A 15,965-nucleotide genomic window follows, 5' to 3' on the forward strand; every position below is an offset into this window, starting at 1 on the left:
CTTTATTAAAGTGTGTGAAAAGCATCTTGTTCGAACTACCAAAAAATACGAGAAAGGTGCTTACCATGATTTTTGGCCTCCCATCGGCCCTTTGACAAGTCACGCCATGAGCGCTCGGCATATGAGGAGGTCAAAACCAGATCCCATACCCAGTTCTTGAGATCAGCACTGCGTCGGGCATCCAGGGAACTGCTACATCCCAAAAGGGGGAATATCGGTGAGAAAGGAAATGAAAGGACAAAATAGTAGGAGATAACAACATAATTACACTTACGCTTCATGTTCCACTCCTCGGGAAAAGGCATCTTTTCGGTCGGAATCAGGTCCGAAGTCCTTACTCGAACGAACCTGCCCATCCAACCTCGATCCCTATCCTCGTATATGCTCGAGAACAGGGCCTTGGTAGCTCGACGTTGGAGTTTTATTAACCCTCCTCGAAAAAGGCAAGGACGGTACAATCGGACGAGATGATCGAGGGTGAAAGGCATCCCCTCGATTTTGTTCACAAAATATTGGATCAAAATAACGATCCGCCAAAAAGAAGGATGGATCTGGCCTAGGGTTATTAGGTATTTACGACAAAAATCTATGATAATAGGGTCGAGGGGACCTAACGTGAAAGGATAAGTATACACACTTAAAAAACCCCTCACGTGAGTAGTAATATCCTCTTCGGGAGATGGCACTACCACTTCTTTGTTCCCCCAGTTACAATCTTTTTTTATTTGCTCGATATGCCTCCGGGTTATCGAACAAATATATCTCGATAAGGGCTCACATCGGCCAGGAACCGGCGAACCTTTATCGAGTTTGAAATCGGAGGTAAGAACACACGCCGCCAGAACGCACTCCTCAGGTCGTGGATCCACCGGTGTCTTGTCGGCGGCAGATTGGGAAGAAGAAGCTTTTTCTTTTTGGGGGACGGTTTTTGATGTCTTCACCATTTTTGGATTTAAAGAAGGTGACAAAGATTTGGTGGTTTAGAAGAAGAATTTTGCAGAAAAGAGTGAAAGATCAGCGAATAAACGCAGAAGAGATGAAAAAGAACTTGAAAAATTTTCTAAAGATTGAAGAAGTAAAAGTGATGAATGGTAGACGGAAAGGCTATTTATAGATTGAAACAATGACGGTTCAATATCAGCGGTGGCCGACCACCGTCTGACATGCATTAAATGCCTTGAAAAACTAAATCGACGGGACAGCTATCACGTGCGTCATGATCGAGCCCAATGTGAACGTCAGCTTATAATCCAATCGCGCCATTGAGAAATCATATCGTTTCTCATCACATCCTTCCCGAGAAACGAGGGAAATATTTGTATACGGTCGAAATAGATTTCGGCCTTCGTACGACTAATCGGGGTCGAAAAATAATGGATCTAAGAAAGACTTTGTAATATCGAGATGGGTTCCGAAGGTGGTACAAACAAGCTTCGGATTTCGGGTATAGATCAAACACCGAGTTATAAGTCATTATCGAGTTCGGGTCTGAATCGAACTATGATGAGATGATTTCGAACTTAAGGGGCAGAGGTCAACCGGGATCGAGTCCGAATCATCACCTGATCCCGAGTCCATATCGAGTTCTAGAAGCAATACCAACCAACACCGAGGCCGATCGAGCTCGAGCTCACAGACAAGAGTCGTTGCAAACACACTAAGGGAGAGAATCTCGGCGAAAATTAGGGAAAAACTGATTTATCAAAGGTTTACCACTATGTATTTTTAATTATATCTAAAGTAGGATCCTCCACTATAAAGAGGATGACTACATTTCTGTAGAGGGCAGTATTTTGGCTTACATTGTAATTCAAGCACCATATTCTCCTATATTCAAGAATTACTTTTTTAAGTTTCATAAATTGATTCATCTTGCTTAGTCCTAAAAATCATCTTCTTTACAACCTTGTTTATTTTGCATTCTTTGCAATCCATATTTGATATTTCTATTTATCCTTACGATTTGTATTAATCTATATCATATATCCTTAGAACTACGTACAAATTCAACTCCATCCATTTATCGGGTAAACAACGATCATTATCAAAATTGAAGTCAAACTTTTCCAGTGTCATTATCAACATCTGAATTAGTTTACACTAAATTAGGCTAGGGAGTAACTAGTTTCATCCTCAAAAGTGAAATCATAAATGCATGGCATAAAACTGGATAGTCTCTCTTTCTTCAATAAGAGTCTAGCAAAATGATATCTACCTTGAGCCTATTAATATGGACTATCTGCTAACCACATGTGGAATATCTTTTATAGTCGAGTAAAGGGGGAAGTGAAATCTGTTCCTGTGACATTTTTTGTTTTTGCAATTTTCAGAGAGATACCTTACCTATCTTTTGGGTGAAATAACATGTAATCTTTAACATTTTGAATTACGGAGGGACCTAAGCGGCGCCAAATCAAGATTAGACAGTAAATTTCAAATAACTGAATGGTTAATGAAAAGAAAAAGGATCTGTCTATACCTCCCTTAGCTACTTCTTTCTTTTTGCCTCTTCTACTATCCATGTAAAGTAATTTCCACATGAATCCCAGGATAATGCAAAAACATTCTCAAACTTAATATGTTTCTACAGTAGAAGTTTCCCCAATAACTAAAAAGTACACGGTAAAAGAGGACTTCAAGATGATGATCCATCAAAAGTTGAAACCAAAACATCATCTGAAATAGGGCGGGTTTAGTACGAAGGAAAATGTTTTCTTAAATAATGAGCGATTTTATCGCTTATTTTCCCTTGTTTGGTTGGAAAGTGAAAAAAAAATTCTAAAAAATATTTTTTAATTTTTGGTTAGTGAGTATAAATTTATTTTTAGGAAACTAATTTTTTATGCTACTCTCCTCACCCCCTTCCCCCAAGTCCCCATGTTTCTAGTGCTCCCTCCCCCCCCCCCCAGCAAATACCCTACGTTTTCAGGACTATATTTTCATCAAGAATTTAATTTTTCTTCTAAAAATTCACACAAATCTAAAGAAACTAATGTGTTGTTTTACTTTTTTACGCAAAATAACGTTGAAATTTGTGCTCCATAACTAAAAAAAATATACTTATTTTGGTTGACAAGGAAAGTACTTTTTCTACACCATAAAAATAAAGTACTCATTTTGTATTAAATGAAAGAAAATATTTTTTCTAAATCATGAAAAAAAAATACATTTTTTGTTGAAGCGAAAGAAAATACTTTTTACTACATCATTTTGTTGGAATGAAAGAAAATACTTTTTACTACATCATTTTGTTGAAATAAAAGAAAATATTTTTTCTACATCATGAAAATAAAGTATTTTTTTGTTAAAATTAAAAAAAAAACTATTTTTTTTATATCATTAAAAGAAAATACTTATTTGTTGAAATGAAAAAAAAGTACTCTATCTATAATATGAAAAGAAATTACTATTAAAAAATATTTCTATTTAGGGTTGGTGGGGGTGAGGGTGGGGCGGGGTTGGGTGGGGTGGGTACGTGGGGGTGTGGGGGTGAGTTGGTGGGGATGGGGAATAAGGTGGGGAAAGTTGAAAAAGAGTTTTGAAAAATATTTTTCCTGAAAACATTTTCCTCCAATTTGAGGAAAATGAGTTCATGAGTAAACATGTTTTCCAAAATATTTAAACTAACCAAACATGGAAAAACTGGAATTTTCCGGAAAATGTTTTCCTTCGTACCAAACACACCCGTACTTTTTAACTTTTAGATAAAGATAATCTGAACTTTTATTAAAGCATCAGCTAGTACCCAGAAATGTCAAATACAATCACGGTCGCAAATAAATAATCTACACAAATATAATCTATCTATAGTAAAATAAATGTGAAGGCAGTAAGAAATGCGATGACCCCGGGGCCTGGCAATAGTTTTGGAGAGAAAGAATAAGCTATCTGGATGGTGAAATTACAGTTTGCTTGAGATATATTCTGATCCGTTACCATTGCCAGACCCTGAAAACCACAACTGAAATCTCCTTGGTTCTGAGCTTGGAAATACATATTAAAAGCATATGATGCATTACCATTTGCATCCAAACCATTGCACGAAGAACCATATCCTAATGCTGTGCAATCTGAGAATGTGCAAGCATAGTTGATGTTATCTGCAAGTTTGCTCAAATCCTTGGCATTCGGATTAAGCATGCACCATTTCTTAGGTAAATATTCCACATTTTGTGCACCTACGAGAAACTTATCTTGTCCCTGACCTGTAAGGTCCATGGAAAACTTTGGCTGTCCATCATACCGGAAGATTCCCCAGTGGCGCTCAAAGTTACCAGGAGCAATACTTTTACCATCCTCGTCGATAAGCCCAAACAAGTAAACTTCAATATATCCAGGCCGAAGAGGCGTTCCCGTGTTGGCTGCAAGCCTGGATAACAGCCCCTTATAGAACCGATAAGCAAGATTGACATTGGCATTTTTGTCACCATCCGTGGGCCACCCAACTTCCCCAACAAGAATGGTCATGTTGCCAACACCTGCTGCCCTCAAAGCTGAAACTAGGGTATCAAAGTTGGCATCAAATACATTGGTGTATGTGACTCCTTTATCAAGAATGGGGTTACTGGCTCCATCAAAGAAGGCAAAGTCAACAGGGAAATGCTCATTAGCATAAAGACTCAAAAAGGGGTAAATGTTTACTGTGAAAGGTGCGTTGTTCTGGTTCATGAACTGCACCATCTGGGTCATTAGATCATTAATGTCCTGTCGGAATCTCCCAGCAGAGGGCACGGGATTGCTCTCTGGAGAGAAATAAACATCGGCATTTAGAGGTACAGTTGCTTTTATGGAGTTCCCAAGTCCTGCTTCATTTAGAGCATTTTGGATGTTCTCAAGTGCTGGGAAGGTCGTGTTAATAAAGGAGTTGTTGTACGATGTCAAGAAAGGCTCATTACCAACTGCAACATACCTGCAGACATAAATTTTGTACAGAAATCAGCTAGATGGAACTATATAAATGTTTGAAATGCACTTACATACTTTTCTGCTGTGAACTGTCAGCAATATTTTATTGATAAAAGTGGGTGCAGAGCTATTAGAAAAAAAACAGTAGCAATAAAATGCTTTTACACAATACAAACACAAATCTGTCTACGAAATGATCTCTTCAATTTTGAAGGGCCATTTATTAATGCTATATGGTCTTATATTTCATTACTTCGAATGACAGAACTAAAGATCCAGTACAGAATACAGATGACAAAGGATTCTCACATACAAAGGAAAGAAGTTAAAGTACAGTTTGAAGAGTCATACGTACTGCAGAATTAAATGCATAGTTTGGCTTTTAAAGTGAGTATTGTTTGATCATACTATCCGATACTTTATATACCATTTCAAAGCCATAAGACTTTCCAAGTGATTGGATTTCATGGATGTATCTCACTATCTTTTTTTAATATAAGGAAAGCAGAAATATATCTCACTATCTTCCTTCACTTTGTTTCCTAAAAGATAAGGATCAAGCTAATCATAACTACTTTTTTTCTTTTTTTCTTTTCTTTTTCTCTGGATAATTGAGAAATTTCCAAGAACCAGTGGCGCACAATTCGAAACTCGGCCCCACCTCTACCTGTATCCACTCAAATAGCAGGCTTTTGTCTATGGCAGGGTTCGAAACCAAAAGCTAACCATAACTTCAACCAAACACTAGCTTAATTTCAAAGTAAAACCCTACGTTTAAAGTGAATACACAAAGAATAGACAGGAAGAGTCAAAATGATGATAGCAAATAAGAGAATAATCATACTGCTGCTCTTCAATAACCCTCCTGAACTTCATCTTTTTTTTCTCCCCAAAACAAAAGATCCTCTGCTTAAAGATGAACCAGAAATTGTACGTTCTCGCACTGGAACATGTTCTATAGACCACACAAAGGTTGGTTATTTGCAACTAAAAAGAACTGAAAATGAATACTGAAGGAAACATATACTAGCAATGGTTCTCCCATTTGGATAACTACATTCCAAAAGGGAAAAGCAGTAACTTTTTAAGAAAATTTTGGAAAAGAGAATATGCACTCAAAAGGACTTAACTCGTGAAAGAAATGCTTTGTGGCTAGTGCGGGCATAGGGGAAGGGTGGACGTATATCATATGCCACCTTCCTCTTGCATTTCTACAAAGAGGTTGTTTCCATGCCCCGAACCCCTGAACTATGAGCCACAAAAGTAGCAACTCTACTGTTGCATCAGGGCTCGCCCTCCTACGGAGAGAACAAAGAGATTGTTCCGACGCCTCAAACCCCAGACCTATGAGCCAAGAAAAGAGCAACTCTACTGTTGCATCAAGGCTCGCCCGACTTTGTAAGGGGAAATAGATTCTTTATCCTTTTTTCACATTACTGCCTAAGTGTATCTGCAAAGTCATTTCCTTTAATACATATTCCTAACTAACAACAAAGCATTTGAAGCAATTTAGAGCAAAGGGAATCATATCCCACATTTGCTTTACAAGCAAGACTAAGCAGGAAGAGCACAAGAGAAGCCACTCCTTCAACAAATGCTCAATGTGGTGCAGATCATCAGTATAGATCATAAAACACATCAAATTAACCAAGAGCAAACCATAGAACAAAAAAGAAAGGTGTAATGAATCATACTTGATATTGACACCTCCTTTGAAATTGTAGCGGGTGACATTGCGTCTGACCCAATCTTTAGCTCGATGATAATCATTCATAGCAGAAAGCTGATCATTGGGAATGGCAACCATAACTTCAATATCACTACCAGCAAGAGCACTCATGGTTGATTGATCTGCATCAAACAGCTTCACCTTCCCAATACCATTGTCCTTCAGCAGCTGCACCACTGTTTTTGGTGGCAACTTGTGCGTTGCCATTGTTCCCCAGTTCACTCCTAGCCCTTCCACCCCACTCAAATACAATAAACAAACCACAAATATCCCAACTTTCAACATCTTTGAAAATGGGTATTCAGAATCTTGAATATTCTAGCAAAGAATTAGAGACGGAAAGAAGACAAGCCCAGAAGAAAATAATTGATTTTTATCAAGAAAAAAAGGGTATAAGAATCAAGAGAACGTGGGTGGGAACCCAAAAACCTCCTCAAATAGCCTGAAAACCACCACTTTCTGATATGAAACTGCCAAAAAAAGAGTTTGAGTTGACCCAATCAAAACGTGGGGATCGTTGGATAAAAACCCCTCTTGTTAGAAAGGAGGGAGAAGGGAAAATATTGAGTTTTATGTAGGGGTTATGGTTGATGAAGGTTTCTTTATTAAACCAAAAGACATAAGAGAAAAGAACTGCTCAAGGTTATGGGTTGAGTAAAACCTCTATTAAATTAGGAGATTTCCGTGTCCGTGATGGAAGTTGGGAACTGGGATATATTTTCAAACACATAAATTCCATTAGTTCTATTTATAAATAATACTACTAACAAACAGATTATTTGAACTGAAAGGCCCTAGTGCTTCCGATGCTTGTCTTTTATGTACATTGCACGTAAATCTCTTATTTATTTTTTAAAATCTCTTATTAGTATAATTTTTTTTAAAATTATTTAAATACTTAAAAAATATATTCAAACTTTAAAATGTGTAAGTTCTTAAAAGAAAAACTAACATGCAAAGGATGTAATCATAAGCAGTGGCGTACGCAAGATTTTGTGTAAGTGATGTCACACTTAAAAAAATAACAAACGAAAAAATTACTATAACACCAACTCGGAGGATAAACTATGTTTTCGGGAAATATTTGACGTGTAAAACGCTTAGAATATTATTAATTTTTTTGTTAAAACAACATTTTTATTTTAAATATTTTATTCTTAATAATGAATTTTTAATGCGCCACTATTGTGATTTATCTTCTTTTTTGAGCTCTTCTTAATTGTAAAAAGGAAAAATATATGGACGAATCACAAGTCATTAGGATGGATATATACGGGTAAATCCGGGGGTAATGTCTTCCCCGATTCCCCGATAAAAGAACGAAGGGGAAGCACGGATCGACGACATTATAATCGAGGCCAGAAACCTCCCATATCGAGACCTAGGAAAACTGAACGGTGTGTCCGACATCGAACGTGGTTAAGCAACGCACCTCGGATCGAGTATAACTTCTTGACCTCGGGAGACGCGGTGAACGGTTATGCATGAAGGATAGGGGGTCGTAATATTCTCCCTCAACCGGATATTACGGCACGAATTCCGCTCAATATCGATTGTGGATCAATAGTTACCGGAAAAAGAAAATTCTTACCTTTTGTAGACTTATACTAAGACTAAAATTCTCCTACTATATGAAGGGGAAGTTTTTCTTTGATCTAACACATTGTAACAAGCAATTCAAAAGAATAAAAGCTTAGTTTTGTCTTCTAGCTAATGTTAAAGGCATTACTCACTTGTTCTGTTTTTCATTCGCGACTGGGCTTGAATCGAGGGTCTAATCGAGGACGAATTCATTGTTCAATCTAAGATCAAGCTTGGTCATAACATTGCGATTGGTTTGATCATTTATTTCATCTTTAATTCCTTTATCTGTTATTCTTAACTATTCGTGTTGAATTAGACCACGTATCCTTTAAACCGCGTACAAATTTTATTATTATCCAATTTTAGAATAAATAATTTGGCGCCCACCATAGAGCTAAGGATAATAGTGGTGATTTGATACGAATCTCCGTAACGCGCCCTATTTTACGCTTATGTGAAATCTTAATTCTAGGTCACCCTAAAAATGTCAAACTCTCAGTGTGCTCACTTGAATGTTGACGCTGAGCCAGGCCATCACGATGAAAATATAATATGGTGCCCCAGTAATGATGTGCTTCCTGCCGATCCCAATGGAGTCCCTACCGCCTACCCGGTCGATGCTAACTCGCAGGTGGCCGTCAACATCAATTTGCCAACTGATCCCGAAAATAATGTTCGCGGGGGACACCGACCAACAGCTCGAGAAGCGCTCGAAGGTGAAGGTGATGGGGTGAGCCTACGATAGATTTTCGAAATATTGCAGGCTCAACAAGCGGCAATAGCACAGTTGCAGAATCAAAGCCACGCCCTCAACAGGGTTGAGCATGAACAATCCCGGGAAAGCACTCGAAGAGATGAACAAATTACCGAGAGACCGGGTGAAGCCGAGCCCGAGGTAACTTCAGAGGTGATGAAGATGCTCGAAGTGTTGACAAAACGAGTGGAGTCGGGCGAGAAAAATATTGAGGCCAACAACAAGAAGGTGGAAATATACAACTCCAGGGTCGACCAGATCCCGGGAGCAGTCCCGATATTAAAGGGACCGGACTCCAAAAAATTTATCCAGAAGCCTTTTCCTCCGAGTGCGGCACCAAAGCTGATCCCAAAGAGGTTTCATATGCCCGACATTCCCAAATATAATGGGATCAAGGATCCAAATGAGCATGTGACCTCTTATACATGCGCGATCAAAGGGAATGATTTGGAAGATGATGAAATCGAGTCGGTGTTGCTGAAAACATTTGGGAAAACTTTATCCAAGGAAGCGATGATATGGTATCACAACTTGCCTCCCAATTGTATTGACTCATTTGCTATACTTGCGGATGCTTTCTTAAAGTCCCATGCCGGGGCCATCAAGGTCGAGACCAGAAAGTCAGACCTTTTCAAAGTCAAATAAAGGGATAACGAGATGCTCAGGGAGTTCGTATTAAGATTCCAGATGGAACGAATGGACCTGCCACCAGTTGCAGATGATTGGACTGTTCAGGCATTCACTCATGGGCTCAACCCCCGAAGTTCTGTGACCTCTCAACAGCTAAAATAAAATTTGGTGGAGTACCCGGCGGTAACCTGGGCCGACGTCCACAACAGGCAAGGATGGCTCAATAGCATCCGAGGCCTAAAGCAAAGCCTTAATAAAATGGCCTTATATATAATGAGCATCATTATTTGAAAAATTATACGATTATAATGAAAAAATGAGAACTTGATTTTATAAAGTACAAAAATTAAACGTGATTGCATCACAACTGAAATGAGAGAACCCAAAAAATATATTTCCTCCGTCCCAACTTATGTGACAACCTTTTTTTAGTCAGTCCCCTTTTTATATTTAGAAATAATTTAACTTTAATTATTTTTTTACCTTTAATGAGTTGATTTCTAGTCATATAAGTTCCTATGGTTTGTTTTAGATCGCAAGTTTCAAAAGTGTTCCTTTATTTCATAAACTTCATGTACAGTCAAACACTTTCATATAAATTGAGACGGGGAGATTATAATTTATGTGAGAAAAATAAATAATAAATTAAATTATTGGATATATTTATGTGACTAACTAATGAATGGAGAAAAATGATTCAATAAATATATAAAAATAAGATTGATAGAAAACTATTTTGGTTATATTAATTAGAGGAAGAAATTAAGTTATTGAACACTAATATGAAAATAAAGAAATAAATTTATCAACAATAAGAAATAATTATATAAATTATACTATACTATATATAGAGAAATAGTAATTTTGGGGCCCTTAAATTCTTGGGGCCTAAAGCAAGTGCTTCACTTGCTTTAGGGTCTGCCCGCCCTGAAGGTACCAGTCGAAGATCAGGGTCGAGGACGACCAACTCGGGGCCCTATTTGGATCTGCTTACCCCATCAGGACCTATGATAGACCTAAGAGAGCCATTTATCAAGAGCCAAGACCGGTCCGAGATTGATATCAACCATACAACACGGATAGAAGGGGAAATGGATCCAGGCGCCACCCAGTAAGGAACAAGAAGAGAAGCGATCGAGGGCCTAGTGGCCAGGGCTTGATGAGCAAGAATGGGTTTGACATGTCGCTCGGGAGTAGGGAGGTACCAAGATTATCAGAATATAAATTCAATGTAGGAGCTGCAAGTATCGTGTCGGCCATAGGGCACATCAAAGAGACCAAGTGGCCCCGACCATTGCAGTTCGACCCAGCCCGGAGGGATCCTAACCTTATGTGTAAGTATCATGACACTCACGGTCATAGGACCGAAGATTACCGACAACAAAGAGAAGATGTTGCTCGACTATTCAACAATGGGCACCTCCGAGAATTCCTAAGTGAACGGGCCAAAAATCACTTCAGAAATAGGGACGCCAACATACAGGTCGAACAAGAGGAGCCTCAGTACGTGATTAACATGATAATTGGGGGCAGTCAAAGTCCCCCAAGGGCCAATGATAAAATGCACTAAAGTATCTATTACGAGGGAAAAACGCACCCGGGATTATGTTCCGGAGGGAGCCATTTCGTTCAGCGACGAAGATGTAGAGGACATCGTACAGCCTCACAACGATGCACTGGTAATATATGTACTTATCAATAAATGTCAGGTTAAACGTTTGTTGATTGATCCAGGTAGCTCGGCCAACATCATCAGATCAATGGTCGTAGAGCAATTAGGGTTACATGATCAAATTGTCCCGGCAGTCCGGGTATTGAACGGATTCAACATGGCGTATGAGACCACGAAAGGAGAAATAACTTTGCCGGTAAACACTACCAGGACAATCCAAGAAATAATATTTTACGTGATCGAGGGGGATATGAGGTACAATGCTCTATTCAGAAGGCCATGTGTCCACAACATGGGGGAGGTATCTTCGACCTTGCACCAGGCGCTGAAATTTCCCACACCGGGGGGAGTCAAAATAGTCTATAGAGAACAGTCGACCGTAAGGGAAATGTTTGTTGTCGACGAAGTGATCCCAGTGCCTGCGGTTTCAATATTGAGGAGCGCAAAACCGACAAAAAAAGAAGAGAATAAATAGCAATCACTGATATTGGCCTCAGCCGAACCAGAGAAACAGGAAGAACAAGGAGCGGATGATGAGGACGATAGCAACATCCTGAGATCATTCATAGCTCCCAATGACACTGACGCCACCAAATCAACGATTGAAGAGTTGGAGCAAGTTATATTAATCGAGCACCTATCAGATCAAAAGGTATACCTGGCACAGGGTTAACCCCCGAGCTCAGGAAAAAACTTATTGATTTTCTTAAAGATAACGTTTATTGGTTCGCTTGATCCCATCTTGACATGACAGGGATCCCACCGGAGGTAACCACTCACAATCTGAGTTTGGACCAAAAGTACCATCCGGTTAAGTAGAGGAGAAGGACACAATCCGAGATCAAACACGCGTTCATCAAGGATAAGGTATCAAAACTTATAAAAATAAGATCCATCCGGTAAGTTAAATACCTGGATTGGTTAGCTAACGTAGTGGTAGTACCTAAAAAATGAAACAAACTAAGGATGTGTGTGGATTATAAATATCTAAACAAAATTTGCCCAAAGGATTCATTCCCTCTGCCTAACATCGATCGAATGATCGACGCGACGGCCGGTCATGAGATACTTAGTTTTCTCGATGCCTACTCCAGGTACAACCAAATTCGGATGGACCCGGATGATCAAGAAAATACTTTTTCATAACAAAGTTCGGCACCTACTGCTATAACGTAATGCCGTTCGGATTAAAGAACGCCGGTGCCACATACCAATGCCTAATAAACCGGATGTTCGAAGAACAAATAGGAAAATCAATAAAAGTTTATATTGACGATATGTTGGTCAAGTCCTTGCGAGCAGAGGACCATTTGAAACATTTGTAGGAAACCTTCGACATATAAATAAAATACAACATGAAGCTAAATCTGGAGAACTGTGCGTTTGGAGTCGGTTCGGGCAAATTCCTCGGGTTCATGGTTTCTAATCGGGGGATAGAGATCAACCTCGATAAAATAAAGGCCATAGTGGACATCACCGTAGTGGATAATGTCAAGGCGGTTCAAAGACTGACCAGGCATATAGCCGCATTGGGCCGGTTCATCTCGAGGTCATTGGGCAAGAGCCATCGTTTCTTTTCACTATTGAAAAAGAAGAATAATTTTTCCTAGACCACCGAATGCCAACAAGCTTTGAAAGAACTCAAACGATACTTGTTGAGCCCCTTTTTACTGCACACTCTGAAGGCAGACAAACAATTATACCTCTACTTGGCGGTTTCCAAGGTGGCGTTAAGTGGTGTCTTAGTCCGAGAGAAAGAAGGTACGCAATTTCCTATTTACTATGTTAGTAGAACCCTGGGCGATGCCGAAACAAGGTATCCTCACTTAGAAAAGTTAGCGCTCGCCTTGCTAAGCGCTTTGGGAAGCTAAAATCCTACTTTCAATGCCACCTTATATATGTAGTAACCTCTTACCCACTGAGGAATATCATGCATAAGGCCGAGCTCTCGGGCCGACTGGCCATATGGGCCGTGGAGATTAGCGGATACGATATCGAATACCGACCCCGAACTGCCATAAAATCTCAGATTTTTGTAGACTTCGTGGCCGACTTTACGACGGCCTTAATACCTGAAGTTGAAAAGGAATTACTGCTCACCTCGGGGGTTAATTCGAGAATCTGGACCCTATTCATGAATGGTGCCTCCAACGCGAAGGGGTCCGGGCTTGGTATCGTGTTAAAACCACATGTAGGAAGCGTAATTAGACAGTCTATTAGAACTGTATAATTGACTAATAATGAAGATGAGTATGAAGCCATGATTGCAGGTCTATAACTGGCTAAGAGCCTCGGGGACGAAGTAATTGAAGCCAAATGCGACTCTCTCCTCGTCGTAAATCAGGTCAATGGAACGTTCGAAGTAAAAAAGGAACGGATGCGGAGATACTTGGATAAATTACAGGTAACCCTGAACCAGTTCAAGAAATGGACTCTGCAGCATGTACCTCGAGATCAAAACTGTGAGGCCTATGCACTGGCCAACTTGGGGTCGTTCGTCGACTCCGATGAATTCAGTTCGAGGACAGTAGTGCAATTGATGAACTCTATGGTAGAAGAAGGTCACGCCGAAGTAAACTCAACAAGTTTGACCTCGGATTGGAGAAACAAATACAAAGACTATCTGAAGACAGGGAAATTGCCATCGTATCCCAAGGATTTAGCTTGGTCGAAGGGGCATTGTTCAAAAGATCTTTCTTCAGCCCACTGGCTAGATGCTTAGGTCCGAGAGAGACTGAATACGCCATGAGAAAAGTCCACGAGGGCACTTGCGGGAACCACTCGGGAGCAGAATCCTTAGTTCAGAAGTTAATCAGACCCGGCTATTACTGGAATAAAATGGAGAAGGATGAGAAGGACTTCGTACGAAAATGCAATGAGTGCCAGAGACACGCCTAGATGATTCATCAACCGGGAGAGATGCTCCACCCGGTCCTGTCACCATGGCCATTTATGAAGTGGATTTTTTAATTTCTCCATTTCTCCAAGTTCCTATTTGAATTAATGCCCCATGTCAATGTTAAAAATTAAAGGTTAAGATTTAATTAACCAAATCAAGATCCTAATCATGGTTATAATAACAAATATTTTCTTTATTTGTTCTCAAACATTTTGGCAATCCCACAATTCTAGTTAAAATATGATCTAATCCATATATATTTGGATAAAAATCTCTCTTTTTCTTACTTTATTACGAGTTTTTCTTCTCTTTTTTTTGTTTGTTTGTTTATTTTGACAATTTTCACTTTTAGCATAGGTACGAGTTCTTTATTTTTTTTCCCAGTTCTTCTTACATTCCCATCAAAGATGAGAGAAATATGCATCTAATCTTAGTGAGAACAATAAGACAAAATTCAATTAACTTATAATATTAAAATTAAAAGAATAAAAAGATATTTGTATAATTTAAGTTAAAAAAATATGTAGAATATTAAAACTCTAGCGAGTCATTCATTGATTTGTCAGTTGTTAAAAGAAAAAAAGAAAAGAAGTAGTGAACAAATTAAAGAAAAAGAGAATACAACAAAGAATCAATAAAAGATTACCTCAAAATATAAAGATTATGAATTTGAGCAAAGAAAAAAGTCTGTTTAAAAAAAAAAAGATGAGCTCGTAATAAAGTAGGAAAAGAGAAATTTTTTTAAAAAAATTAGGTAATGTTTTTATAGAATCATGGGATTACAGAAAATTTGGAGAATAAATAAAGTAAATATTTGTTATCATAACCATAGTTAAGACCTTGCTTTGATAATTAAATCTCAATCTTTAATTTTTAATTATGACATGTGACTCTCGTCCAAACAAGAACATGAGAAATGAAGAGATATGGAAATGGAGAGGAGACTTGTCCAAAAACTTTAGTATGTGGCCGAGGTAGAGGACTTTAAGAAAAGTGTTCCTCAAAGTCAAAACAAGATTCTGAAAAGTGACATAACTTTTGTGAATATATAGTTGTCATTTGTTGCGAAACGGGTACGGGGTTTTAGGGTTAGAGGGGATAGGGGACAAGAACTAACGGCTATATCTTTTTGGGAGAAAAAGACATAATGCAAATGGACATTATAACAGAAAAGTGATTGAAAATTTGAAAAATAATTCATAATTCGTTTCTTGGTTTACAACGAATATGATTCCTTAATTTGAAATCGGGTTTTGGTTACACTCAGTTTGGATCATTGTTACCCATCGTTTTATAATATATTGTATTGTATCGTATTGTATTGTATCGTTTTATGAATACAACGTTTGGATAAATTGTATTGTTTGTTATTGTTAATAACATATTTTCTGTTTGGTTTAATTGTATCGTACTGTACTGTAACTGATAAGTTTACTAAAATACCCTCAATTATTTTAAATATTAAATTTATCAAGAATTGCGCATAAAAATAATTTAAGAAAACCCTAATTTCTATTAATTTATCTCCAATTATATCTTATAAACAAATTAATCAATTAACTTTATGTAAATAAAGTAAAATATTAAGTAAAAAATACAGACCGTGAAATGAACGAAGACAAATTAGGTAAGAATGACAGAACTTATTCTTGTTATCTCTCACCGTGGAGTTGGCAAAGAACGACAGAAGCAGCTATGAAAAAATGGGAGGAAGACAAAGTACGTTATAGGTCGGAGATTTGAAGTTAAAATAAAAAATAAAAAAAAGAAGATAAAAGGTAAAATAGAATTA

General features: G+C 38.3%; 1 protein-coding gene across 1 annotated transcript; it reads right to left on the reverse strand.

Moving 5' to 3' along the window:
- Positions 1 to 3,698: 3,698 nt before the first annotated feature.
- Positions 3,699 to 7,342, reverse strand: LOC104103937 (glucan endo-1,3-beta-glucosidase 8-like). Its single transcript, XM_009611904.4, has 2 exons — positions 6,600 to 7,342; positions 3,699 to 4,909 (listed from the first exon to the last, which is right to left on the reverse strand). Exons 1-2 carry the CDS (start codon positions 6,917 to 6,919, stop codon positions 3,805 to 3,807), a joined length of 1,425 nt encoding a protein of 474 aa, XP_009610199.1. The 5' UTR covers positions 6,920 to 7,342; the 3' UTR covers positions 3,699 to 3,804.
- Between the last annotated feature and the right edge of the window lie 8,623 nt (positions 7,343 to 15,965).

The sequence above is a fragment of the Nicotiana tomentosiformis genome, chromosome 3, assembly GCF_000390325.3.
Source record: "Nicotiana tomentosiformis chromosome 3, ASM39032v3, whole genome shotgun sequence".
NCBI classification, from domain to species: domain Eukaryota; kingdom Viridiplantae; phylum Streptophyta; class Magnoliopsida; order Solanales; family Solanaceae; genus Nicotiana; species Nicotiana tomentosiformis.